At 41.1% G+C, this 23,955-nt stretch overlaps 2 protein-coding genes across 5 annotated transcripts in view; one reads left to right on the forward strand and one right to left on the reverse strand.

The window, feature by feature from the left end:
• The window catches only part of elavl4 (ELAV like neuron-specific RNA binding protein 4), a 75,706-nt gene extending 74,849 nt beyond the window's left edge, over positions 1 to 857 (reverse strand). For 2 of the 4 annotated variants that reach the window (XM_017468440.3, XM_017468438.3), the window contains exon 1: positions 292 to 857. In XM_017468440.3, coding sequence (XP_017323929.1) covers positions 292 to 339 — 48 coding nt within the window. In that variant the 5' untranslated portion in view covers positions 340 to 857. The remainder of the gene's footprint in view (positions 1 to 291) is intronic. The other 2 variants (XM_053680353.1, XM_053680349.1) reach the window with 2 other exon arrangements.
• Positions 858 to 6,178: 5,321 nt separating this feature from the next.
• The window catches only part of agbl4 (AGBL carboxypeptidase 4), a 358,369-nt gene continuing 340,592 nt past the window's right edge, over positions 6,179 to 23,955 (forward strand). The window contains exons 1-2 of the mRNA XM_017468435.3: positions 6,179 to 6,626; positions 8,804 to 8,926. Of these exons, the coding sequence (XP_017323924.1) occupies positions 6,596 to 6,626; positions 8,804 to 8,926 (154 nt within the window). The 5' untranslated portion in view covers positions 6,179 to 6,595. The remainder of the gene's footprint in view (positions 6,627 to 8,803; positions 8,927 to 23,955) is intronic.

A 23,955-nucleotide genomic window follows, 5' to 3' on the forward strand; every position in this document is an offset into this window, starting at 1 on the left:
GTGTGTGTGTGTGTGTGGCGGGGGAGAGACAGCGAGTCTAGGCTCTCATCCATTACGGAGAGCGGTGCGGTTCTCTCCATCCTCAAACAGCCCTGGATCTAAACCTACGGCACACTCCCTCGGTCCCTGGACATGAAGCTAACCCCTTGCAGCTGCCACGTTCTATAAGCATGGGTACGTTAATACAACACAGACACACAGAACGGCACACCCGAGGGGATGGTTGGCGACATACACACTCACACACTGAGAGAAGCGAGGTGAAGGAAGAAGCAAATCGCGTGGTTTTACCTCATTGCTCAACAAAGCGGCGTTCAGGGTTCGGCTGATTTCGAACATCTTGGTTATCAGCGACTGTTTCTTTTTTGTCCTCTCGCCTCTGTGTACTTGCTCTAGTGGCTGTCCGTCAATGGAAGTCTCCCTTCCTTTTTCACTGTCTCTACCGGAAATGGGGAACGGTCCCAGCGAAAGAAAAAGGAAACGGATTTTTAAAAAAAAGGAGAAAGGGAGGGAAAAAAAATCCTCTAAATGGACTGTTTTGCTTGGATGTGTTTTGTCCGCTTTCACGCCCTGTTTTTGGTGCACCTCGGTTAAATGTGCAGCTCGTGCCCTGGCTCACGGCACACAACTGAAGAGTCAATATTTTTTTTTTTATCTCCCCAGAGTCAGCACATTAAAACAAGCAGCCGGTCTGGCGGGCTTCTTTCCTTATCTGTCCCCCGCACACTCACTCGCACAATGCGCTCCGATCCACACACTGCTCTCTAGCAGATTACTCCGTCCCAAAACATAGCTCTTAGTTTAAACTCCTCTCTCTCTCTCTAGCTCCCCCTCGACCCTTTCCATCTCTTTCTCTCTCCTTCTTCTCCCTCCCTTCCTGTCTCTCTCTCTCTCTCTTTCTCCTCCCCCCTCCTCCCTCCCTCACCCCCCCCCCCTCCTCTCTCCATCTCTCTTTGGCGATCACGCTCTCCTGCAGCTACAGTTCGCAGTGTTACCACAAGGTGAGAAGACTGTTCTAACAAATGTAACATGGGCACATCTGCTTTCTCGCTGGTGCCTTGCTCCCCGAGCATCGGGCTCGGCTCAGTGCTCCTGCTGCTCTGAGGGTGCTCAAGATTCTCGGCCCATTCTCGACTCCATTTTCACCTATCCGCTTCGCTTCGGCTACATTGATCTGCGCAGGATTGGCACTCTGCTTTAATGCAGCAGGGACATTAACAACACTGACCATCCGACACTCTCAGCCGTTCTGCTCGGGTCCTTAGGCATCACTCAAAAAAAAGAAATACTCCTGCAAAAATGTATACGTGTATGAAGTGGTGCGAAGTGGCAGTTTATATTAAGACCAGACGTCTGGATGTATGACCACACGGCCCAAATCACATAATGCAGAAGACAAGGTTTCTCTACTGCTCTACTGCTACTGGACTGACTTCAGGGAAATTCTGCATTCATTAAAATCTACAGTTTAATTGAAATATACAGGTTTCATTGCATCAGCAACAACAGATTGAAAACAACAATAAATTCTCAAATAAAAATTCCAAAAAAAAAACCCCTCATCTAAATAAAACAATCACTTCCTGTGTTAGCATTAAGCATTATTTCTTGACCCGATCGTGCTTTTTGATTTATTTATTTTTTTACTTTAGCTAATAATTTGCTAATTTAATAATTTTCTAACTTTAGCTAATTTGATTTGGTCATAGTAACTAAGAAAAGATTAATAATATTGTTGCCTCGTCAATTTAAAAACAAATGCCTACAATGGAAACAATGGAAATATCTCACATTTTGCAAGTGGCAGATTAAACTAAATGCTAATTACAATAAAATGTAAATCTGAAAAGAAAGCAGTGTGCCATAGTAAAGCTTACTAGTAGTTGAATGTGAATAAAGTCAACATGTTTTTCTCTATCATGAACTTCAAGTAAATTGCTTTTCTTATTAGTTTTAATGCAACACAAAGCTATATTTTATAACCACTAGTTTACAAACAATGGAAATGAAACTTGAATACAGTTAAACTGAATAAACCACAAGTAACCTATTTGTGAATAAACATGTAGTTATCTATTAATAACTACATCACCTTCATGTATACTATATGCAAACTGTTTTCCTTTTTAGCTTTGTTTCACTGTTTTTATGAGGGGTTATTTTTTTATGAACTGTTTTTATTTACAAGGCTGATGCATGCTCTTAGTCTGTGAGTACAAAGAAATGACCTCATTTTAATAGGATTTGGTCACTATCCCAAAATATCAGTGACCAGCTATGAGGTCAGACTTTGTTCACAGATGCAGCATGATGATCTAATACTGAGCATTTAGTAAGAGGTTGCATGGCACACACAAAAATCTGTAAAAATGGAAATAGTTTTAGTATCTACATAACATAAAATTGTCAGATGTTTTTTTGTTGTTGCTTTAAACAAGAAGCAAACATACATTTCTAAATTGGTTTAAAATGATATTGGGTGTGAATGCACCCAGCTCGGTGAGCTTCTCACTGTGTAGCTATAGTGCAGCATGCTTCGGTCTCCATGCCACAGGAGAGGCAAGTGTCCAGTTAATAGCAGCCTAGTGACACCAGCCCATCTGTTAGGGTGGATTGCAGCCAATGGCAAGACAGAGAAAGCGAGGGGGCACAGTGCCATGTTCTTCTAATGGAGCTGTTTTTTTTTTTTAATATATATTTTTGTGTGCCTGAGGATGCATGCATACATGAGAGTGTTTGTATGTTTATATGTGTACCAGGATTGGTTGCCACATGAATCGTGGAGCCTGCTGCTTGATTTCAGTGTCAGCTGCCTCTCATCCCTGCTCTTCTGTCCGCTCTGGTCCCAGGAGTCATCTGATTGCTGTCGCCATAGTGATTCTACGTGTCTTCCTGAAGCCTGCTCAAAGCCTGGTGTCCCCTGCGGACGGCTTTCTCCATGCATGACCTGCCGTTTGCAGAGTGGCTACATGCACCCTGTCCCAAAATGGTCCAGTTAAAAAGGGTTTCCCTGTACACTACCAAAAACATGGAGTTCCCAGAGGAAACACACACACACACACACACACACACACAGAGTAATATTAACTTGATTTTCTTGGGTATTTTTCAATATATGTCGGAAATTAAAAAAAAGGGGGGAAAAAACCCCCAGCTAAAACATTCAGTAACCTTTTGTCTCAATGTAATGAGATATTGGTGAGTTGACTGAAATATTAAATGGAGCTACAACTGATTCTGATATGAAAAGCCATCGCATCTCAGGAGAACCAATTAAAATATGTGAGGATCAAGAAGTGGACCGTACTTTTCTTGTGCATAGTTTGAACTTTGCTCATGAATTGCGTGATTGATGTGTTGATTAAATTATCTGTTCAGTGATGACAGGAACGGCGCAGTGGAGAGATGAGGAAGAAAAGGCAGATTCTGCTCCTGCAGGCACATCATAATTGTCAAAAGAATACCCGCAGAGATTCAGCATGCTCTGAAACACTCTTCTGTGCTTGAGTAGGCTGGCAACTTATAGTACTTGAACGTTCACTGGGGACGCAAGAACGAAAAAGAATTTGAATTTGCAAATATTTCAATCACTTGACATTGCTTATACAAATCAACAACCTTATCCTATGCATACATATTTATGGAACCATCTAACTGATGACAGGAAATGACACCTCATGATGGACAGCTATTTCATTTTCAATTCTAGGAAGATGTCATCCAGCAGAATTACCAACCACTTAGAAAACATTTGGTCCACACTTGCGGCTCTGATTTCAATACTTTGCTATACAATATAATCAAAGGCTAAAAAAAATCATTCTATCGTATTTGAGAAGCTCTCCTTGTCTACTTGTAGCAGGAAGCTAGTGAACCATGGAATTAGCAGGAGAGAAAGTTTGAGGTTGTCCCTTTCTGAGATGCAGTCTTACAGGAAATCATTTAAAGGCTGATTAAAAAAAAGCAGGAACATTAATAGAACATGAATGGGGTCTGGCTTGATTGTGTTTGATGACACATAGTCTCTAGACTATGCTTCAATTGTCCAGGAATTCATATAAGAGATAGACAGTAGGCTATTGGTCATGAGGGACATGGCAATTGTGAAAGGAACAGTTGATGATGGCAATTTCTGTAGCCATTTTTTCCCCGTCATAGTATGTCAGGAAAGAAATATTAAGTGGAAGGTATTTGAACTTGACAGTGATTTTTTTTCTTCTGTGGGAAGTTTGGGGTTTTATACAATATGTCTTATTTACAAATGGAAAAAATTAGGCTACATCCCTGAGTGCATATTACAGACCTTCCAAAATAGCAATGGCATCATTTTTAGTACAGTGGCATGCATTAAAGGAAATAGCATGCATTAATAAGGTGATAAATAAAGATTACTTTTGCTTTTAAGATGGCACACTTTGTATACTACTGTTACTAAAGCCCATCCAAAAGTATATAGTATTCAGTGCATAACTGATGTGAAAAATTCACAGTACACAGAGTAACAACTTGGGTCCAGTTTGCAATTGTGTAGCCAGAGCTATATATATATATATATATATATATATATATATATATATATATATATATATATATATATATATATATATATATATATATATATATAAATCCCACACAACACAGTTATTTCTTTCCTTTCCGTTCTTCCTTTCTTTCCTTTTTTTTGCAGTAGGAGGTTAGGTGTTCTACATATGTTAGGTCAATCATATCTAAAATATGGATATATCCATCCTTCTATCCATCCAATGTACCATCCCATCTCAGGGCACAATTGCACACACCCATTCACACACTACGGACAATTTAGAGATGCAGTCAGCCTACAATGCATGTCTTTGGACTGGAGGAGGAAACTGGAGTACCTGGAGGAAACCCCCTGAAGCATGGGGAGAGCATGCAAGCTCCGTGCACACAGGGCAGAGGCGGGAATCGAATGCCTGACCCCAGAGGTGTGAGGCAACGTGCTAAACACTAAGCCACTGTACCCTCTAGATATATTCAAATACATATTCACATTGAAATGAAATAATATTCTCATCCCAAAATCCTAGTCCAAGTTGACTCCAAGTCAGCCAGTTTACTCATTTTCATAGCAATACTTCACTTATGAGAATATATGTAATAATATAAGACTAGTTTAGGACCTTGGTCAAAGGACAATTAGGGGAAACTGTTTTTTTTAATGCTGCTTCAATAAAAAATAAAAACTTGTATGGATTTACTTTTAAATATTACAGTACATTTTTGGGATTAATAATCATCATGCTGGACTTAAGTAGTGCATAAGTTTGGAAGGGGCATATTTTGAGTTAAGGTAAAGCTAAAGCTAATTTTATTGATCATTGGACTTGTAAACTGTATTTGAATTTGTAAAGTCCATATTTTTAAATTAGGTTGCAGGTATCTGAACAGTTCTTGCTAAGTTATGTGAACAACTGACAACTAACGACAGCAACCAGCTTAATGTGCTTTTATGGGTTAAAAACTATTCATTATTATTTTTTCTCAAAAACTATCAACTACTATATATATATATTTTTTTTTTTACAATAATAGAAAATAAAAACTTCTCTCAAATGCACTAAATTTTGAACTTTTACTGGCTGTGATAGCGTTAATAGCCTACATAAAGGGAAGAAATTTTTTAAACAGTAGATATCACAATCCGTTTTTGCCCGTTGAAAATGCAAATGAGGCTCTGTCCAATTAAATCCGCACACATTTGCATACTTAATAATAACCAAAAATCTAGTCTTCTGATGAAGTTAGAATGAGAATATTTACTTCATACTCTCAAGAGAAATACCTTTAAAGAAAGGTTTCTTGGAATATTATTTCTTAATTGTTTAATCTATAAAATACTTATATTCAGTGCCATGTTCAGTATAAAGTCTTCCTCTGTAATATCCTTCTAATCAGCAATTCTGAATATAGCAATATCTTATTTTTTTTAAGAAAAACTTTTAAAAAAGACAATTTAGTTGAACGTGTTTCCATTCTAGTTAGAGTGGTTTATAAAGTTGATAAAATTCTCATTTCTGCCTGTAGTGTTGCTATGAGACAGCTGTATTTATATTCCACCAGCTCATACTATTGACGCTAAAACGTTTTGAGAGCCCTATTGAAACATAATATGAATATATTTTGTGAGTCAGTAATTGAAAATCCTCTGCACCTGTAGAAATAAGACAGTATTACTGGGTCCATAGTGAATGTGACTGACACCTGGTCACGTGACTGTGTAGCATAACAAAGTACTTCGCTACAGCATTTGAGTATAATACTTTCTTGTTTTAAAAACGCAGTCCGGTAGCTCAGCTCAGCACCCCCCCATTAATTCTGTAGGAAATTGTATTGTGATGTTATGGATAAAAACGTGGCGCTTGCTGAGAGACATCCGCGGAGCTGGGGGAGCTAACGCGCTAATCCACACGCACCGCGCGCGCGCCCTTTGAGCAGCTCCTGACGTCAACCCGTCGCACGCGCGCTCCTTTTCGCTGGTCGCTCTGTGTGTTGTCCTGGCAACGCTCGTGCAGCGTCGGCGTATCTGCCAGGTGCTGGAGAAGAGGAAAGGAAGATGGAGGAGAGCGTTAGAGACCCCGATACTGGTGTGTAAACACAAAGCAGTGTCTGCGTTATACCTTTGACAACGACACGCACATACCGAATGACATTAGAGCGCATGAGCGAGGTGCTGTCGGGTTTGTCGGTCGGTGCATGGTGTAATGATAATCACCCTCTGTAAACATTGGCTTGTTTTGCTAACGTTAGCCACGCTCGCTAACGGTGACACATAATCACGAGCCGGGCAATTACAGTCTGTCCTCTCTCTCTCTCTGTGTGAGAAACTGTAATTACTATATTTATGACCCTGGTATTTTGTGTCTGTTAATATTGTGCGCCGTGTATTTAACCGTTTCTGCAGTAGTTGTTCACAAACCCCCCTAATCAATAAATAAAGCCAGTTACATCTCCTACCCATGTGTTTACTATCTAAATAACCTGGGTGAATATTGTAGTTGACTCACAAGACACTCGTGGTTTCAAACATTGCGCGCGCCGAGACTAGCTATTTAATAAACGGATTTCTTCATCGCTGTTTTGGACGAAATACAAGAGCTACACTTGAAGTGGGAACGTTTTGAATCGTTTCGGACATACCGAGCAACTTTAGGGCAGTGTGTGGGTGTGTTAAATGATGTGTGGTGTGTGTGAGTGATGAAACGCGGTTTGTGAGAGGAGGAACGGATTCCTGTGGAGCTGCAGATTAAAGCGACAGAGAGAAGGATATTGTTTAAACGTCAATTAAACATGACTGACTCAAGAGGCAATAATAAAACATATAACGACTGTAATATGATATGAGGCTGCTGTGAGTCACATGATTGTGTCACTTCTGAAATGGCGGGGAGTGTGTTCGAATGTGTCAAACACGTCAAGGTACGTCAAACGTCATCACGTACACCATACTTTAGGCACAAAAGAAGTCCAACTACATCCTGAGAGAGAGAGGTTTGAATCTGATATAAAGCGTGGTGGAGTTTTTGTTGTTGTTCATGAAGATTTAAGGCATTTATTTTTTTCTCTAATTTGGTGGAAAGCTAGTGAACGATATGATTTATCCATGTAGAATTTGTATCTTTATCCAGTAATCACTCCGTCCAGGATTACATTTTTTGTGTGTGATTGTTGCAGACAATAATGCTTCATTTTGTTGCAGCTTTTTAAAAAATATTTGCGATGCAACTTGTGGAGTTTTTTTTTGCGGAACACTACCTGAACTGGCGAAATTGCAATTGCGCGGTCTTTCACAGAGCTGTACTCATGTTCGATGCGCACGAATCGAACAATGTTTTGGCTCAGTGTGTGTCGTGAGGATGTCACATGACACGTCTTGGCCTAAATCTTGGCCAGAAAATCTGTGGTAATTTTGAACAATTGCAAGGTCCTCAGAATATTGTGGCGTTTCCTCGAGTTTGCGTTCATTTCTTCAATCGCAAAACAGTTTCCACTGATTAAATACTGTACATTTCACATCTTTTTACTCGAGTGAATTAGTGAATGACTTGCATTCTGAAAAATTATTTTACTTGTTTTACAAATGTTAAGATATCTTAGCAAGGGATCCTGTGTGTGTGTGTGTGTGTGTGTGTGTGTGTGTGTGTGTGTGTGTGTGTGTGTACTTTATGTTTTGAGAAGTTATATTGGAGTATAACCTTTGCATAGTAATATCTTTTGTATAGTATTGTGCTGCAGGCATTTTCTTATAATAAGTTAGGATAGCAAAGTTTCATTCTGGTTGTCTGTTTTTAAAGAGTGTTAATTAAAACTAAGGACTGTGGTATTAGCAGTGTTAAAAATGACATCAGATCATGTAAATTTTTCAAAACTTTGAAACTCCCAGGTTTACACATGCCTATGTTAGTAATTCTTAAATCTAGGGATGCACAAATCCTATTTTAAAATGTCCAATACAATATTAATATCAGAGCTATGGGTATAATATGACACCTGATATTATCTGACTACTTTATACTAAACAAGCTGTCTTTGTAAAACGTTGGCCTGCTTTTAAAAAAAAAAAAAAAAAAAAAAGTTTCTGTCCTCTGGTCACATGCATAATATGTATTCTGACAGTGAACATCACATTATATTTGAAATATGTCAAATCTGTAATATATTTTCAGTATTGGATTACTTAAATCTGTTCTGCATTCTGAAGCTTCATCTGTGCTTACTCCATTTGGCTGAGTCAAATGCTGAGCCTTTGCTGTGTGTTTTACAGGCAGTGAGACAGGAGGAGATGATGCTTTGCTGGGGAATGTGAGCAAACTGACTGTCACTCCTCCAGGACACACAGGAGTGGCCAGAAAAGGACACCTTGTCTTTGATGCCTGCTTTGAGAGTGGTGAGTAGGCTGGAATTTAGAGCTCACTGTCCTAGGGTTCATTTTCTTCTCTGCACCATCTTGTGTAACACAACACTAATGCTAAACTGAGATTATTTTACTGCAGTGTAGCAGTAACCTACTGCTCTACCAGGAACAAAGTTTTTGTTCGAATGAAATATAAATTGGATTGCTGGCCTGGCATTTCAGAAAAGCGCATTAGATATGAGGCCATAGTGCTGTGTTTAAGGCAGATAGTTTAATCCTTATTTCTTGATGATTTTAGTCAAAGCCAGGGCAACATAGCAAAATAAAAATTATATAATTCTTGTCGTCATTGATTTAGAAATACACTATGGCCATTGCAGTATTTTAACTATTTTTGAATTGGATTGTGAGTCATTGTGGGTGAATGAAAGTTTGGAATTCTCAGAAAGGATGACTGAATTCCTTAGTCATTAGATCAGTTAGAGCTGTCTCAATCTGAAGACACTTCAAAAGTGGCCATGAAATCCTGCCTTTGTTAAAAAATGTCAACGATGGTATCACCCACACTCCTTTGTGCATGGCTTAAGTTTTGAAAAGAATTATAATAAATTTGTGAAATGATCAATGCACGTAAAAGTCAAAATATCCTTCATTATAGGTAGCAAATAATGACTTTCTGGGTGATTTCAGTGCTTCACATGTGTTTCACTGCCTGTGTCAGTAAGTAAAACAATATTGATGAAGTCTTTTGTGCTACCAAGTACTAAGGAGCCTCTACCAGTTCTAACATACTCTCTCTAACTCCAGCTGCATCCTTGACATTGAGATGTGCCTTATATGCAGTATATCTGCTTTCACAACAACTGTAACATTTTTGTAATATGCAGTTTTTCTATTATGTTGGGACGTCTTCAATATGGGAACAGCTTCAATGTTTCTTGGCCCAGAGTCTACAAATATCTGGAAATGTACTAAAGGGATGAATACTGTTCTTCCTCAGTATGAGGAAATGTATTACCTCAGTGGGTGTTTTGGTGATGATGGTGTTGGTGCTGTCTAAAATGTTGGTCCAAAATCTCCCATAGGTGAGCTGACTGTGATTTTCATCATTTTTATACACATTAAGTCTTTCGTTCTCTGTGGATGGGGTGTTGTCCTCCTAGAAGAGACCACACCCACCAGGATAGAAATGTTTCATTGTAGAACAAAGGTGATGAGTCAGAATAATGTATTGATGTGCAGTGACCCTTCCCTCTAAGGGGGCAAATGGTTCCAAACCATGCCAGCTAAATGTCCTCCAGAGCAAAACAGAGTCATTGGACTTCATCATTGCAGTGGTCAAGCATTCAGGCTTAGAGTGCGCTCAAGTCCTTCTGTGAAGTTTGTATTTATGAGTGGGGAAGTCGTAATTATGACATCATTTGCGTTCAAGTCACTTTGGATGGAGCAGGATGGTGGTGTACCTTCTCTACTTCTAGAAAATGAAAAACAAAGAATGTGCATCAGGTGTGTTTTGCTTTTTTATATTTTTTATTCAATTTATGAAGCCACTGTAAACTTTATTGTTACATATTATATCGTAATTGTACAATGCTGTTGTATTTTGTGCAGGTAATTAGCTTGTTTTATTGTAAATAAAAAAGCCCGACATTAACTTGCTGCATGTACCAAACACATAATAATTTAAATCAGCTTCTAAGGTGAGTAAACATTCAATTTCACCAAATTTACTGTCATTAGTACAGACATTGCATCCACTGATTACGCCATGTTTCCTTACTGACACGCCCCCAACTCGGAAACTATGAGCTAAAAAATAATCCCCATAGAAACACGCAGAAAGTTTCCCACTTGTAATTACCACTCTGTGGTGGTGTTCATGTGCGTTCAACTCGTAAATACAATCTTTCCAACATGATTTGAATGCACCATTACATGATTCTCATGTCATGTGCTGTGTGCAGCACTGCAGGATTGTTTAAATTCCAGTCTCACCCACTTCTGATCAAATTTTCACCACTCTCACCCACTCCTGTGTATGAGATTTTCTAATAAATGTATTAAAAATGCTAATTAGATATAAATACAAGTATAAAAGAATAGGCAATTCAAACCCTGACCAGGATAAAGCAAATATTGAAAGTAAAAGAACAAGAGAATGAACCCAATTTACACCAGATGTGCTCCAGTATGCTCCCACTTTAACCCTAGCATTTTTAAGTGAGCCTTATAGCTAACCACCATATCTTCCCCACATGAAAGTGTATGTCAGCTACTCTTATGAAATTTTTTGTTCGGACCAGTGTCTGTGATTTTTACAGCTCCGAACTCTCAAATGCTCATTTGTTTTGTGATGAATATACACTGCAACACTAGTATAATTATCATTTCTATGTAGTTGTGGATGGAATGTTTTGCTGGCAGTCTGAATCTGACATGCTCTAAAATTCTCAGTCACCTGTACAACACTTGCAATTCTGTTTTTTTCTTAGGCCTACATATCTCACTAATGTACAAGCATCATGGGAATTGTACACATGCTTTGAAACACAATTTCCAACCCCATGTACTGAAGCTTTCCTGCAGATGTAAATGCAGATCTTACTTTTGTCACTGTTCTCTTTGAAACACTAATTTAGAAATTTTGGTGACTGAAACTCCTGCCAACACAGACATGGGAGACGGAAGTGAGGTGAAAAAGTGCTCTTTTATTTTCAGAAGTGGGGTTTTTTGGTGTGTGGAGTGGGGCGTTCAGTGCTCTGTAATGGCAGTAGATCAGCGTTGGCCTCTGGGGTTGGAGCGTGGGCTGTAGGCTGCTGCAGACGAGAGGTGGGACCCAGGAAGCCCAGTTGAAGACCTCGGTGTCGTCGACCTGAATGTGGCTGCCAGTGAGCGTCCTTGTCAGTGTCCGAACTGTCTCTGCTTCCTGCGTGAGAGACAGAGAAAGAAGTCAGCTGACGTAAGTGGAGGAACATGGCTCACCTGGCTGCTGCTCTGACGCCGTTTTATACTCTCCCCTCTACTCCAGGAGGGTAGAGAATGGCTGCTGTCATCAGTAGCTGCCAGCCGTGTGCGTTTCTACCACCCCGCCTTGCAGCCATATGCTCTCACGCTATCCAAAACAATTGAGGTGCTGAAGTGGTGCTGTCCTTTCAGCACCTCTGTGGCAGTTAGATGAGGAGCGTATTTCCTTGTGTAACGCAGACTTTTGGCTCGCCGTCACAGTACCTTCCTAGTCAGCTCTGAGCATATGGACGCTGGGCCTATATGGCGTATCTGCGGTAGAGACCGTCGGCATTCCCATGCTGGACCCCTGCCCAATGCTGCACCTGAAATGAGAAGTCTTGTAATGAAAGGAACTACCATCGTGTTACTCTGGCATTGGTGTCCTTTGCTTTTGCCACCCATTGCAGTGGAGCGGGGTCAGTCACCAGAGTGAAGTGCCAGCCTGCCAGGTAGTGGCAGAGTTCCTCAATGGCCCACTTTATCGCAAGAGCTTCCCTTTCTACGGTGGCGTATTTTCTCTCTGTGGGGGTCAGCTTTCGGCTGATGTACAGGACCAGGTGTTCTTCTTCATCGACTGTTTGCGAGAGGATGGTGCCCAGGAGGTTAAAGTCAGGATTGGGTAATACTGGAGAGCTGGTGACTGCAACTTTCAGGGTCTGGAAGGCCTCCTCTGCTTGCTCTGACCACCGCACCCTGTCTGGTTGTCCTTTCCTTGTGAGATCTGAGAAGGGGGAGGCTATAGAGGAGAAGTTAGGCACAAAATGTCGGTAGTACCCCACCAACCCCAGAAAGGCATGTACTTGTTTCTTTGACTGCTTAGATTTTCCTTGGGTTGGCCATCAGCCTGGCTTTCCAGAGCAATCCCAGGACCTCCCTGAGGTGAAATAAATGGTCCGCACATGTGGAGGAGTGGATGATATCTTCCAGATACGCTGTCACATATGGGCAGTGGGGATGTAGGACAATATCCATTATGCGCTGCCAGAACCCGATACTGCCAGTGGCCACTGGTGGTGCTAAATGCAGTTTTTGGTTTTGCTTCTGGGGCGAGTGCTACATGCCAGTACCCTTTTGTGAGGTCCAGCGTGGAGATGAACCAGGCTCTCCCCAATCGTTTTACCAAATCGCTCACTCAGAGGAGGGAGTAGCTGTCGAAGTCTGAAACCTGTTTGAGCCTCTGGAAGTCATTACAAAGCCTCATGCTGCCGTTGGGTTTCGGCACAACCACAATGGGGCTCGACCAGAGGCTGGCGGATTCCTCAATGATTCCATCTCTGAGCATTCTGCTAACCTCCTCAATAGCCTGATGGCGGACCTCTAGGACATGGTAGGAGGAAAAGATGTCTACAAACTGGTCCACCAGCTCCGTCAGCTCTTGGTTTTGTGTGGCGGTGAGATCTTCTCCTCAGTGGGCCAAGTTATACTCACTGGAATCTTTGGAGAATGTAGCAAACACAGACACCACTGGAGCTGGATCAACCCATTTTTTTTTTAGCAGGTTTGTGTGATATGTTTGTCTGTCTGTGTGCTTACCGGGCTGTCACAGGAAATAGTTGACTAGGCCCACCTTCTCGAGGAGTGTGTACGGGCCTTGCCATCATGCCAGGAATTTACAGGAGGCGTTGAGGAGCAGGAGCAGCACCTTATCACATTGTTGGACCTCCCATGGTTGTGCTGGTCGGTTATACGCTCTTTGTTGCTCTTGTTGAGCGGCCTCCATATGCTCTCTGATGATCGGTGCTACTTGGTTGATCCACTCCTGCATGTCTTGGATGAAGTCACTGACTGAGCGGAATGGTGAGGGCTGCACCTTCCTGCCTCCCTGGCCAGGTCTAACAGTCCCAGAGGACACCATCCAAAGAGCAGTCTAAATGCTGTGAAGCCAATGGATGCTTGTGGGCTCTCTTGTATGGTGAAGAAGACATATGGTAGGAGGAGGTCCGAGTTCCTCCCTACCTTGTCCACCACCCATTTCAGCATCAATTTGAGTGTTTGGTTGAAACACTCCACCAATCCATCCATCTGTGGGTGGTAGATGGAGGTTCTCAAGTGCTTCACCTGCAACAGCCTGCACGGATCAACCATTACTTTGGACATGAATGGCATATATTGGTCGGTAAGATGTCCTTAGGTATCACCACATGGCTCAACAGGAGCGTGAGTTCTTTGGTGATGTTGCGGGAGGTGGCTTTCTGAAGTGGCACTGCCTCGGGGTATCTGTTGGCGTAGTCCACAATCACGAGTATCTACTCATGGCCCCTGGCCAACTTCGGCAGTGGCTCCATGAGGTGCATGCCTATTCTTTCGAAGGGGATTCCAATGACGGGGAGGGGAATCAGAGGGACGGGTGCTGGCTTCCGGGGAGCAGTTCTCTAGCACTGGGGGCAACGTTAGCAGAATATCCGGACCTCTGCATCCATGCCTGTCAACCATGTGACCGCTGAGTGAGTGTGTGTGAGCCAGGTACATGAGGATCTGTGTCTTGGGTTTGGGCACTACCAGGAGGTTGCATAGACAGCCATGTTGCTCATGCAAAAATATAGCAGTTCTCCTTGTACCAGGAAGTAGGCTGCTGGCAGTCTTTGCTCTGACTTTTGGTTGATCCCATCGATCATCTGCACCTGGGCCCAAGAGTGTTTTAGGTGGTCGTCCTTCTTCTGTTCCCATCTGAAGTTCCCCTCCCTGGTAACCTGTTGAATCACATTAGAAACAGGGTTAGGGTATGCGTGTTTCTCACCTTGCAGGAAGAAGGCATCCCCTTCTTCCTGGGTCATGCAGGCCTGCGAGATCCGTGCTGTAGTGGGTGGTTTCCTCTGTTGTTGTCTCACCCTGGTGGCTGGTTAACCGTACAGGGAGAGACTTTTGGCAGTAGTTGGGGAGGGGGACGGAGGCGGCTGCAAGCTGTCGGAAAGACAGAAGTGTCGGAAGGACAGAAGTGGCCACCTTTAGGCTCTGGGCCAGCTTCTGGGTCACCATCCTTTCTTGGAGATTGGTCTCCAGGAGGTGTTGTAGCATAGGGTCCATGTTCCCGCTGGGTTCCTTTTCCATGTTCATGCTCGCATTCTCCACCACTGTGGCTTTTTAAAGCTGGCGCAGGCTGAAACACGGATGCTGGAGATGGGAGTTGGGCAAAAAACTGCTCTTTTATTTTCAGAAGCGGGGTTTCTTGGTGTGTGGAGTGGGGTGTGCAGTGCTCTGGGGCGGCAGCAGATCAGCGTCTGTCTCTGGGGTCAGCGTGTGGGCTGTAGGCTGCCGCACATGAGAGGCGGGACCCAGGGAGCCTAGTTGAAAACATTGGCGGCATAGACCTGAATGTGGTTGCCAGTGAGCGTCCTTGTCAGTGTCCGAGCTGTCTCTGCTTCCTGCATGAGAGATGGAGAAAGAAGTCAGTCAGCATCAGTGGTGGAACCTAGCTCACCTGGCTGTTGCTCTGACGCCCTTTTATACGCTCCCCTCTACTCCGAGACGAAAGAGAGTGGCTGCTGTCATCAGTGGCTGCCAGTCGTGTGCGTTTCTGCCACCCCCCCTTGCAGCCATATGCTCTCACGCTATCCAAAACAGTTGAGGTGCTGAAGTGGCGCTGTCCTTTCAGCAACTCTGCAGCAGTCGCATGAGGAGCGCTGTTTCCTTGTGTAACGTGGGCTGTCGGCCCGCCATCACACATCTTTGCCCCAAGTATGATCTCTCTTTCACTTAGATATTTCCTCTTGCCGTCTTGATCCAATTTATACCTACCACAGATAGTGTTTTTTCTGCACTCATTTATTTAGTTTCTTTGTAGCAGCTATTCATACTGTATACAACATTTTGATTGAAAAGGCAAGGTTTTCAAACAAAGATGAAGGTAACATAAAGGGTAAAGGCTTGCTTTTTGCCTTCTGGTTGCATTTTACTCTGCAGTTGTGTTTGCATTTTTGTCTTCCTACTTGTAAATACAGCATATCACAGAATATCTGGAAATGTTATATGGCCTACATGACTCATTAAAGACTCAGGGAGCAAGTCACTTCTAGCTTGTGAAAGACTTTGTCAATTCATTTTCTCATTTTTCATCAGTTCTCTTTCTGCCAAATGCCAAAGTTCACTATTGTACTATGGTACCTCAACCTACCTTTACTTAAAGAATCCATGATACTGTCAGTCTTTAGCCAAGGAAATATTGCATCTTCAGACTACTAGACACTAAGCTTTCTTTAGGCTTCAGTGTGTTGCAGACTGTTAATTTCTACAACATGCCAAAATTGTTTAGTAAGACCTGGAGAACATGTAGCAATGAATAAATTATCCATCATGTGAAAATATGATTGCCTTAGAAGGTAATATTAGGCGTACATACTGTCAAATCTGTATGATTACAAATATTAGCCCTTCTCTTGTGTACAATTGAATTGCTATGTGGTGTGAGAGATTTCTCAGTGTGAGCTATGCTTTTACAGTCTAATGATCTCCTTTCATAAAGAAGTGGGGGTGGGGTGGGGGGTGTGGGGGTAAAAGAAAAATGTAAAGCCTGTTGCAAAAATGCCTCTTTTACCTTGTCTGTCCACACGTTGAAAGCTGTAATTAAACAGTGCTGTAATATTTTGAAGAATGCTTTGAGTAAATGGCCTTCGTTTGGCTCTTTTTGTAAGGGCAGAATGAATGGCGGCATAATGAAAATAAAGTGCTTTTTCTGTGACAAGGTCAAGTGGGCAGCTGAGAGCGGCTCCAGGCTGGATTGACAGTGAATCAGTAGGGCTCTGGAACAGACACAATATCATTCTCTGCTGGGAGATTAGGTTCAGGGACTCCAGCAGATGAGACTCAGCTTTCATATTCTTGACAGGCAACCAATTCACTCCACCGCAGGGCTGAGGCTCACCACTGCCCCTAGCCTCCCTGTGGGAGAGCTTTTTAAAGGATTTCTGTGCTTTTGGAAATGTTCTATATCAATGCAATTTCAGGATAGGCTAGCCTTTTTGGTCTTATCAGCTTGTAACTTTTTTTTTTCTGAGAAAAGTTTATAGTGTACAATTTCGGAGCTCATGATTGAAAAATTTCAATCGGACAAAGCACAAAAGCAATGCATGACAATGCTATATGATGCTATAGTTAGCCTGTATAACAGGAATGTGAATATTTTGCAGTCACACTTGACTGTCTTGATGCGTGACTGTCGAACAGTGTTCCTGAGAGAGACACAGTGGTACTGTAAACTGTGCAGTGTGGCCTACGTGCTGCTGGATTCTGGAGGTCAGCATTGCTGTAAAACACCACTGTGCCATGCTTTGTATCATAATTTTTATTTGTGGGCAGTGAAGGGCATCGGCAAAAGAACAAGGAATATGATCAACATAAATTTACAGAGCCTGAGTCAATATAAATAAATAATCAGGGGAATTTATATGTTTTTCTGTTTTCCCTGAGGAATGGTTCTGAGGACCAGCGACATTGATTAATGAGCATCGAGCGGCCAGGCAGAGATCAGCTAACATATATGATATTACCCGTACTTCTCTAGCTAGGGAAATTCTCCTGAATGATTTATGGAATTGATATTAATCTCTTTCCAGTAAATGCATTACCCAAGTTGGAAAAGAGAAAGGAATTGATATTACTGTGCTAATGTCAAATTAATGTCCTGTTGCTGTTTCAGCAAAGCAACACGGCAGCTAAACATTATTAACTGCTTATACGCTGACAAAGGAGAAGTGACGTTTCTGTAGTACCAAATGCTGCTGTTAGTGTTAAACGGTATTGAGTTCTGCGCTCCATTGTCACTGAAAGGACATTACACAGAGGAACGTTATTGAAATATGAAAGCCCTAGATATGACAGTTAATTACTCATCTTTTACACACACAATGCTAGGAGGCAAAACTTGTCAGCTAACTTTACATTGTTGGCTGAATTGAACTTTTTATTGTGATGATGTGTTTTCTTTTTTTAAATTACAGTAAGCATTGTATGGGGGAAAACGTAAATAAAATAAAAGGCCACACTATGCATGAAATAATAGTAGTTTTCAGATTGGAAGAGTTGAGATGCATCCAGAAAATATACAGTCAAAACCCTTTTTGGATATAGGTGCAAGTGTAATAGTCATGCCAGTTTCTGACATACAATTCAGTCTCATGAGAATTCAGTCTCAGTTCCACACTTACCTACCTGCAATATGGAAAATTAAAATATCTCATGTATTAAATATCATTTCTTGTGTTATATTTTAAAGGTGCAACATGAGTTACACACACTTTCTCACTTCAAGCTTAATTTATTGCTGAGTGAGGCACAGGAATTTAAGCAGATGTATTTATTTGACTTGAAGCTATCATTCATCTAGCATCCTGCTGCCAGGACAGCTGTTTTTACACCACCCCCTTTTTTTTCCTAGGATAATTCTCAAGGTTTTGCATTAAAAAATGTGAATTCAGAGAAATAGCTCATATCTTCGGTATCCAGGTAATAAATTCTAATTGGTTTATTAAAACAGTGCATGGAAATATAAAGTGTTTACTGAAGGTATAAAACACCTAATTTACATTTAGATGAGATATAACTCACATTCTCGTCAGCTGTATGCAGATTAGGGCAGTAGTATATCTTTTCTGAGACAGTTGAGCCTCCAGGTTTTTGTGTAACTTGAAAAAAAGAACTCTTTCACTCTTGTTCTCTTTCTCTCTTATTCTCTTGCCCTGTTTTAATAGGACTTAAGAAAATGACCCAAATTATGCACAGGTTGGTAGTAGAGAAACATAATGAATATTTCCTGAAGGCATCATTAAAGTGCTTGTGATGGCTCTTGGTGTATATGGTGGAATTAGAAACATTATGGGAATTTCTACAGAGCCTTGAATGCAAATGAGCTTTAGGGGCTCTAATTAGTGTTTTCATAGTGAAATGTAGTTTTTTATTATTCACAACGCTCAGACTTAACATTAAAACCACTTGCTTAATGTTGTATTGGTCCCCCTTGTGCCACCAGATCTGACCCATCGAGGCATGGACTCCACAAGACCTCTGAAGGTGTGCTGTGGTATCCTGGCAGCAAGATGTTAGCATCAGATCCTTTAAGTCCTGTAATTTGCGATGTGGGGGCTCCATGGATCAGACTTATTTATCCAGCACATACCACAGATGCTCAATCGGATTGAGATCTGGGGAACTTGGAGGCCAAGTCTACACCGTGAACTCTTTGTCATGTTCCTCAAACCATTCCTGAACAATTTTTGCAGTGTGGCAGGGCGCATTATCCTGCTGAAAGAGGCCACTGCAATTAGGGAATACCGTTACCATGAAGGAGTGAACTGGGTCTGCAACAGTGTTTAGGTAGGTGGTACGTGTCAAAGTAACATCCACATGAATGCCAGGACTTTTACAGCTGAACATTGCCAAGAGCATCACACTGCCTCCGCCGGCTTGCCTTCTTCCCATAGTGCATCCTGGTGCATCTCTTCCCCATGTAAGCGACGCACACGCACCCTGCCATCCACATGATGTAAAAGAAAACATGATTCATCAGACCAGGCCACCTTCTTCCATTGCTCCATGGTCCAGTTCTGATATTCACCTGCACATTGTAGGCGCTTCCAGTGGTGGACAGAGGTCAACTTGGGTAAATGGCGCACTTATATAGCGCTTTTATCCAAAGCGCTTTACACTGTGTCTCATTCACCCATTCACACACACACTCACACATCAATGGTAGCAGACCTGCCACGCAAGGTGCTAACTTGCCATTGGGAGCAACTTGGGGTTTAGTGTCTTACCCAAGGACACTTCGGTATGTGGAGTCACGTTGGCCGGGAATCGAACTACCAACCCTACGATTAGTGACAACTCGTAATAGGGTGGCCACAGCCATACCGGGAACACTCCATAAGACCTACCGTTTTGGAGATGCCCTGACCCAGTCATCTAGCCATAACAATTTTGCCCTTGTCAAAATCACTCAGATCCTTTTTCCTGCTTCCAATACATCAACTTTGAGAAGTGACCATTCACTTGCTGCCTAATATATCCCACCCCTTGACAGGCGCCATTGTAACGACATAGTCAATATTATTCTCTTCACCTGTCAGTGGTTTTTATGTTATGGCTGATCTGTGAATATTGTATTATTTGTAATGTTTACTCTTTTTGTTGTATAGGCCTGTGCAAGTAAGTGCATATTTGTTTAGGTTTTTATCCATCCATCCATTTTCTATATCACTTATCCTACAGGGTCACGGGGAACCGGGAGCCTATCCCAGGGAGCATTGGGCACTAGGCAGGGTACACCCTGGAGGGAGGCATACTCTCATACACATTCACACACTCATTCATACACTATGGACACTTTGGACAAGCCTACCATGCTTCTTGGGGAAGAAACCGGAGTACCCGGAGGAACCCCTGCATCATGGGGAGAACATGCAAACTCTGCGGCGGGAATCGAACCCCCAACCCCGGAAGTTTTCTTATTATAATTGTAAGGCTGTAACTATAATCTGTTGGCTATTTTCTAATAATTAAGAAATAATCTAAGGACTAGCTCCTGTTCCAGTGACAATAACTAATTGTTTATCTTTGACATAATTGGACCAACTGAGATAATTGGAAAGACACATAGCGCTATATGCTTCAAAGAAACAACAGAAGCATCGCTGATGCTGTCAACTTCAGTCGCCTATTGTATTCGGGCATGAGGCATGTACAGCATTACATTATAATCCACTTAACTGTACTGTTGTAATATTTCTTGAGCAGGCTTGCTTTATTTTTAGTTGATTATAAATATTAAGTTAGTGAAACTAGTATCTTAGTGACAGTAGCTAGCACATTAAAGCATACTACACTAATAATGTGAACTGGTTTAAGAAATGGTAATATCCTTTTCATGTAGTCATGAATGTGCTGTAAATCGTGAAGGTTTTTGTTTCCCCAACAGCGTCTGGAGCTTTTATTACGTTAGTGTAGGTGTTACTCACAAGAGTAAACACTGAAAACTGCTCCACGCATTTGTTTCATCAGTGGGTCAACAAATAAAATTCAGTGTGTACTGTAGAACTGAAACATTTCATGAATCTGCACCTGTAAAAAAAAAAAAAAAAAAAAAAAAAAAAATTATAATTACAAAAATTTTCAAAACAAGTTGCACAACAGTTACATGCAAGTGTAATAATATTGTACATTTGTGATTTTTTTAAATGAATGGTAATGATATATTCTGTAACACTGTTCTTTGAGAGACCGATAATAATCACGAATAGATTGCTGCTGATGCAACTATATTTTTTATTTTTTTAACCAGCAGTTATTTCGGTGTCTTTCTCTGGTCCTTATATGCTCTCAAAGCTTAGCAGCAGTACACAGTAGAGAGAGAGAGAGAGAGAGGGAGAGAGAGAGATTTTCAAGAGGGAATAGAAAAGCCATGCTTTCAGAGACAGTTTTATACACTTTAGAGCTCCCCAGAATCAAGACAGGTGGCTCCCCATTGATTAAAGAAGTGGGGAATATTCTAACAATCAAGCTTCCTGCTTAGCACAAGTGCGAGCAGGCGTCATTTGGGCTCAGATGAGATGAAGTGCCACTATAAATATTTTCATGATCAACTAAAATGTATGATAAAGACATGACCAGTGCTGTGTGGAAAAAAAAGAGATTATGATATTTTATTGTAGATGTTTGAGAGGAAGAAACTTTTTTTTTTTTTTTAATTTACTGCTTTGCATGTATTGCAAGGACACACATAGACATTAAAGCAAAGCACGACTCTTAAGGAGCACGCTCCCTGGTGCTTCTTCGGTCTGAATATTGGTGTGGCCAGCTTGAATATTTCTAGATAAGATACTTGAAGCCTTGTTCAGGTGTTCAATATTTCAATGAAAAAGGAGCAACTGAAATAAAAGGAAACTGGTAAATGTTTCTGCGTATAGATGATTGACAGTTCTGTATATACTCTCTTAGAAATTTTTGAACCCTTAAGGGTTCTTCGTTGTCGCTTTGGGGAATGTCCTAAAGGTACAGTGTGTAGAACTCTACGACAGAGTGTTTCTATTTGAGAAAAGGTTTCATGTAGAAGCTAGGGACTTTTTTAAAGCTAAGCATTTTGGAAGCTAAGAACGCTTTATTATTCAGTGAACCCATGAAGAACCCTAAAAATGTACACTGAGGGGAAACGCTTGGGCACTATTGTTTTTGTTATTTAATAGACTTCCAGTTCATATATCCACTTCAAATTGAAACAGTGTCTTCTGACTTTGTACTTATAAATAAGAACAAAAAGTATATATTCATAAGCATAAACAAAGATATGGTTCCATCTATCCATTTTCTTTATCGCTTATCCTACACCGGGTTGTGGGGAACCTGGAGAATATCCCATGGGACTCGGTGCACAAGGCAGGGGACATGCTGGACAGGGTGCCAAGCCATTGCAGGGCACAATCGAACACACACTCACACAACTGTTTGCACACTACAGACAATTAGGAAATGCCAAGTCAGCCCACAGTGCATGTCTTTGGACTTCGGGAGGAAAACGGAGTACCCGGAGGAAACCCCTGAATCACGGGGAGAACATGCAAACTCTACGCACACAGGGCAGAGGCAGAAATCGAGCCCAACCCCAGAGGTGAAAGGCAAACATGCTAACCATAAAGCCACCATGTCCCCCAAAAGATATGATTGAAAAACAGAACTGATAGGGGAACACTATAGTTAAAACACTATAGTAAAAAACAAAAAGCAACACATTCTAAGACTAATGATATGGAAGGTAAGAAAGTAGCTAGAAGTCACTCAAAAAGAGTTGCAGGACAACCTGAAAGCAGCAGGAACAACAGTTACTCAGAGAAGCAATGAACTACACTATAATCTCTGTATAAAAAAAATAAATAAAACCCAGGCATGTTTCTAAAGGCATTTAGACTAATTAGAATTATTTTGAAACAATATACTCTGCAGAGACATAACAAAAATAAAACTATTTGGCAAATAATTCAGCTTGTCATGCTTGGAGAACGATACATTGTGCGTATAAAACATCATACCCACAGTAAATTATGCAGTGGGAGCATCATAATATGGGGCTGCTTCTCTAGAAACAGTTCTCTGCAACAACCCTAAATAGCTAAAATAATTCAAGAAGGCCTTGCATGGCCTAGCCAGTCTGTTGACTTGAATCCCATTGAAAATTTATGGAGGATTTAGAAACTGCGAGTCCATCAGAGAGACCCTTGTAACCTTGGGGAATTGAAGATTTGCCAAGAGCAATGGGCCAAATTTGAACCACAATGCTGCAAAAACCCAATTACTTCTTACCGTAGCTGCCTCAAAGATGTAACTGCCAACAACAGCTTTGTAACAAAGTACTAATGCTGGCAATTTGTCGTGTCTGCCCCGTCATTGTTTATTTATTTATTTATTTATTTTTTTTAAATACGCACAATTTGAGAGTGCACACTCCATTCCTGCCAGTGTGGCCAGTTTGCTCCCATTCATCAATGCCACACACAAAAAAAATTACTTGAGGAAGAGCTTCCCCTTGTGAAGACTCTTCTTTCCGAACGAATGCAATTGTGTGAGTTAAATGATAAATGTATAAATGTATTATTTGTGTGTCTCTAGGAAATATTTCACAAACCTTAAATGTCAAGGTTGTGTTCTTATAGCTATAAGCCACAAAATGGCAGAACGGAAATGTGACTTTTCTGTGAGACGGGAGTTGACATTATGATTAAGTGGAGAAGTCGGACTGTCCACTGGTGTGTGAATAGCCATGGCTTGAATATTGAAATTTAATATCTTAACAAGGACACAACAATCGATTGTTAATTCTGTGCATTTGTGTGCATATATATATATATATATATATATATATATATATATATATATATATATGTATATGTATATGTATATGTATATGTGTATATATATATATATATATATATATATATATATATATATATATATATATATATATATATATATGTATATGTATATGTGTGTGTGTGTGTGTGTGTGTGGTGCAGAGCAAGGCAGGTGGGGTGGCTATCTCAAAAGTACACAGGCAAATTAAATAAGCGATAATATGGACT

Source organism: Ictalurus punctatus, chromosome 5, assembly GCF_001660625.3.
Source record: "Ictalurus punctatus breed USDA103 chromosome 5, Coco_2.0, whole genome shotgun sequence".
Classification (NCBI taxonomy): Eukaryota; Metazoa; Chordata; class Actinopteri; order Siluriformes; family Ictaluridae; genus Ictalurus; species Ictalurus punctatus.